This window comes from Amia ocellicauda, chromosome 3 (genome assembly GCF_036373705.1).
Source record: "Amia ocellicauda isolate fAmiCal2 chromosome 3, fAmiCal2.hap1, whole genome shotgun sequence".
NCBI lineage: Eukaryota > Metazoa > Chordata > Actinopteri > Amiiformes > Amiidae > Amia > Amia ocellicauda.
Window position 1 is genome coordinate 45,826,014 of NC_089852.1, and position 5,213 is coordinate 45,831,226.

Here is a 5,213-nt window from a genome sequence, read left to right on the forward strand (position 1 = left end):
TTAATACCAGCGAACATTTTGTTAGGGTTCGCATCGAAAATGCGTATAAGCAGTGCTGAGATACCTCCCCTTTAAGAAACGCGTATGTTTTTTTTTTTTTTTTTTGTGATGCCCGAGAGGGGGAGCGCATTCCGTGCCCTGTTACCCGAATTCCGTCCCTCATTGGCTAGCGAGTCTGTCACTCCCTTACAAGGGCGGGGCTGTAGCTTTCCAATGACACCAGATGTTTGGAATTCTGTTTCCCTGTTTAGTATTCTTCTTTACTTGTATATAGTTATTCCAGTTGTTGTAATTTCTGTTCTGGAGGTCAGATTTGAGTTGTTCTTTTTACACAAGTTCATAAGACTTTGAAGTTTCACTGTCCAGTGTCAAAAGTCTACCTGGAGCACTAGTAAAAGTGTTATATTTACAATAAATTAATTTCTTTCTTACAAGCGCTTTTGTTTTTCTTCACTTTTTTGATTTCTGTATTAACTCTGGTGAGGCAAACATAATTAGTTATGTTATTTTCTGAATTTCCAATTTGTGCTGAGTGTATCAGATACTTGCCTCTTGTCCTTGTAGTTACAGAGTTATAAGTAAAAATATGACAACAGTAAAATCAGGCAAAAATGGGGGGGTTAAAATAAATAAGTTGTATTGAAAGTTACTGTATTAGTCAAGACAGATGTCATGATCTGCATTGAGTCTGATGCTGAATGTTATGCATCTATAGAGTTTAAAACTTGTATTAGCACACCAGTTCCTCTCCTATGCAATGGTGAATGCAAGCATTACTTAATAAATAGACAATGCAGTCAGGGTCTGTGAGCAGAGATGGATGGTACTGTGCAGGATTCTGGAAAGACTTGACTACACTAGTACTACAAGCATTACATAACAATGCAAATATCTGTAAAATACATTTCACAATCTAAAATGCATGCAAAGTAATGTAGATAAGAATGCACATATCATATGTCATGAGAACAAATAATAAAAAAACATTTTTTTTGATCATTGGTAGACCAATTTAAATTGCTAATCAAGCAACTCTTTATACAAAATTATATTTGATTAGCATAACTGCTATGCAAATTTGAGACAACAAAATGTACGCTGAATGCTGCTGCCTAATTTAATAGAGATTTGTTTACATTCCTTCATTGATTTTGTCTGTAATGCAACTGACTTATTTTTGTTTATTTGTATTTTTTTATTTAGATTTAAAGCAACAAAATGATTGAAACAATGCTGTAGAACCGTCTCAGAAATAAGTGGAGAAGTCGCGGAGATAAAGCAAATAGAACTTTAATCGAGCCGCTCGGAAGCCCCACGTCAGGAATAATTCCTTCAGTGAGACTTAATGTTTACAAACATGAGTACAGCTTTATAGGAAAAATGACGTAACATCTTATGGCCGTTCATCCAATCGGAAGATACAGGTCCGGGTCCGTTTTACGATCTGTCCTCCCGTGGAGAGGTGATGGATCCAAAGCAGATGTCCGTCTTTGATGTGCACTAGGAAGATGCGATCCCACGGTCGTCATTTACCTAGTGTCAATCGCTCGTTAACAGAAACAATTTCTGCCTATCTTGAGAAACAATTAAGTCATAAACAAATTCTCAGCAGACATCTGTAGGCTATTTCAGCACTGTGTAATCTTTCATTACTGACAGGAGTTTCTAACAAATGAACCTTGTTGACCTTTTGCTTAGCCTGCTAAAGCTAAATCTGATCAGTCTGTATACAAGCTTTTTCTAATGCTAGTATTAATATAAAACATTATATAATTATCACAAAACACTTTCTTCAACTTCCTATACAGAGTCTTCAAATGCTTAGAGAGCATTTGTAATTTGAGTTGGACAAAATTGGACAAAAAGAGATTAGCCTGTTCAGTTCAGCTCAAAGTGCAATAAACAGATTTTTTTTCAAAAGTGATTATCTTGTTTAATTTATTAGTTAGAATAAGTATAACTCAATTTTTTAACAAATTGCAAACGCTGAATAATCATTCAAAGCCTACTGATCAATCAGTGAAAAAATAGATGATTAGTCGACTAATTGTTCTAATAATCATTAGATTAGTCGATTATCAAAATAATCGTTTGTTGCAGCCCTAATTCATACATACTTAAAATCAATGCAATGTTTAATCTGAAGTGCATGTAACAAATATATGCAAGTGCCCATGGCAATAAAAGGTGCATTTGCTGAGACAAAACAATTGTGTTGAGACAACCTAGGAATTCAAGTCCTCCTAATATAAACTTTTAAGTCCTTGCAATGTTTAATCTTAAGTAAATTCAAGTTAGAAATGTAATTACTCATAGCAATAGAAACACCATTTGCTGGGCAAGAAATCTTGAGTTGAAAGATGTCTGTAATTCTAGTTTGTTGAACATTATGCCCAAAAGTTGTGTTTACTGAGAAAAGCTGTGCAGCTGGTTGCCTTAAGATTTTAAGTTTACTCAGCTTATTTTTTTTTTACATGGCAGAGTTTCATATTCCTAGTTGAAAACATGGGTCAGCAGTGTGTTAGTTTGCTCTGTAGTGACATTGCATGTGTAAAGTAATGTTCTTCCTGTTTCTGCATTGCTTCCTTAACAAAATGTGCTTATTGTTTCAGTATAGGTATTATCAGCTTGTTTCTTTTGTAACGTCTTCTAATTACATCCATAATCTCCTCTGTTTTGATAGTATAAATCATTGGGTTCAGCATGGGTGGAATGGCAGAAGACAAGGATGTATTTATTATCCTGGCACTTTGGTGGAGAGTGGTAGTTATGGCAGCAATGTAGGTGGCTGATATTGGAAGGTAAAACACTGCCACTAAGATTAGATGAGAGGTGCAGGTTTTCATTGCTTTGAGGCGCCCCTTACTCGAAGCAGTTTTTAATAATGCAAATATTATACAGGTGTAAGATAATAAAATCAGTGCTAATGGTGCAAAAAGGATAATTGTGATACATATCCTTGTCATTATCACATGAGGAAAATTATCATTACATGCAAGTTGAATCATAGGCCCATGATCACAAAAATAGCTATCTACCATAGTGGATTTACAGAAGGACAGTCTTGTAATTAATCCCACTAAAATAAGCATTACTGCTGAGGTGAAAGTCCATATCACTGCTATAATCACCATAATATTATAATTACTAATAATGATGTGATATTTCAGTGGAAAGCAGATAGCAACAAACCTGTCATAGGCCAGAACAACAAGGGTAAGGGACTGCATGGAGGAAAAGAAAAGTACAAAGAACATGTTGGCCAAGCAGGCTTCATATGTGATGAACTGAGAGTCAAAGAGAAAGGTGTCGATTAATTTAGGAATAAGTGCTGTGCTGCCACAAATGTCAGCTACAGCTAAATTAAACACAGCAATGTACTTAGCAGTGTGGAGACTGTGCTCTAAGTATATAATGAACATGATGAAGGAGTTTCCTATCACAGTTACAGCATAAACACAACACAAGAAACTGTAATAGTACTTCACATGTGGGATGCTGGAAAAGCCATTGATGTAAAAGAACAGAGGCCTGACAAATGTAGCACTGGGAGACACTGTTGAATTCAGGGAGTTCATTGCAGATTTGTTTCCTCTCAATGTTTTTTTTTGACCTGTAATTATAAAAGTTGTGACCCTATTTCACTGTTTATTTTAACAGAGAATAGGTACATGTTCCAGACAAAGCTTGAATACATGTTAATAATAATAAGTAATCAGGTTGTTGTAATAAGATAATAATTGTTTTCCTGTATTTTTGTATTTTTGTCAGTTTGCTATATAGGAATCACAGTGATGAATAAGGACAGAGCTCCTTCTTACATTTCATATAACATATATAACATATATTACATATAACAATGTATTCTTAACCCCCAGCCTGTTTTACATAAAAAAATCCCTTAATTGAAAGCATCACACATTCATTAGTGTACTACGGCGTAATTGTTTTTTAAGAATATTCAATCTTATTCTTCTTATTCAAGATTGAAATGTGCAATGAAATAAAGGAACACAGAACAACATTAAAGCATGTTTGTGATACTCACCAATATATAATTGCATACGTATGGAGGCCAGTAGTGTAAATGTTAATTAATGTTAGTTAATGTGTCCTTTTCTTTCCTTTTTGTTCTGTTAAAACAAGACTAGTATTAATTACACCATTTTTCACAGCTTGTTCTTGCTCTTATAACTCTGACAGTCAGTCTTTAGAAGTGGTCTAAGACATCAGCCTTTTATAAACATAAGTCAAAAATGCCCTAGTTAGCAATCAACATGGGGGAAGCAGTATAGCATGATCTGTACACTGGCTGATTGTACTCCAGAGATGTGTAGTTAATTTACTGATAGAGGTGGTTGAGCATATATGTAGGAAAAGAGAAGATACAGTAGATGGTGTGATTTGTTTAATACATTATTTGCCATACTTGTAAAGGTTAAAAGGTACAATGTCTGAAAAAAGTCTGTGCTTTATTTAAAGTGTTTTCCAAAGTAACCATAACCAGATTTATTGATTGGTGGTTGCAACATTCAACATCTGTACAGTGAATAACTGTTGTACTATCATTAGCAAATAAGAAGACATTGTACAACATCAAAAAATCATTTCATTTAGTTTGTGTGTTAATGGCAATATGACCTGCACTGTCTTCCTTGAACATAGTATGTCTTGACAAAACCAGAAAGATACAATATAGCAGAGGTTTTTCAGATCTACAGTTTAACGGGAGGCTATTATGTTATTTTTAATTGTGACCTGTCATTGCGGTAATAAAATGCATGCAGAAGGACTTAAGGTATGCCAATGTTGTCTTTAATGATAATCCTAAAATCACAACATCTATCCTGGATGTTTTTACAAAGTAAACAGTAACACAGCAATAGGTCTTTATTTATTAACATAATAGGTACTAAGTAACTACATGTTAGTTACTCAAAAGAACAGTGTAATTCTGAATTTGTTAACATGTATTTAATGTGTAAAAATGATTGTCAGTATACAATGCATCCGGAAAATATTCACAGCGCTTCACTTTTTCCACATTCTATTATGTTACAGCCTTATTCCAAAATTGATTAAATTCATTATTTTCCTCAAAATTCTACAAACAATACCCCATGACAACGTGAAAGAAGTTTGTTTGAAATCTTTGCAAATGTATTAAAAATAAAAAACAAAAAAAGCACATGTACATAAGTATTCACAGCCTT

At 34.1% G+C, this 5,213-nt stretch overlaps 1 protein-coding gene across 1 annotated transcript; it reads right to left on the reverse strand.

Annotated features, from left to right (window-relative positions):
- Window positions 1–2,600: 2,600 nt before the first annotated feature.
- On the reverse strand, window positions 2,601–3,614 carry LOC136747345 (olfactory receptor 1E16-like). The gene has a single exon (XM_066700281.1). The coding sequence runs from the start codon at window positions 3,576–3,578 to the stop codon at window positions 2,601–2,603; it is 978 nt and encodes a 325-aa protein (XP_066556378.1). The 5' UTR covers window positions 3,579–3,614.
- Between the last annotated feature and the right edge of the window lie 1,599 nt (window positions 3,615–5,213).

Excerpts from the sequence above, each read along its gene's own strand:
- LOC136747345 (XM_066700281.1), bottom strand. The coding sequence starts at position 3,578 with ATGAACTCCCTGAATTCAACAGTGTCTCCCAGTGCTACATTTGTCAGG.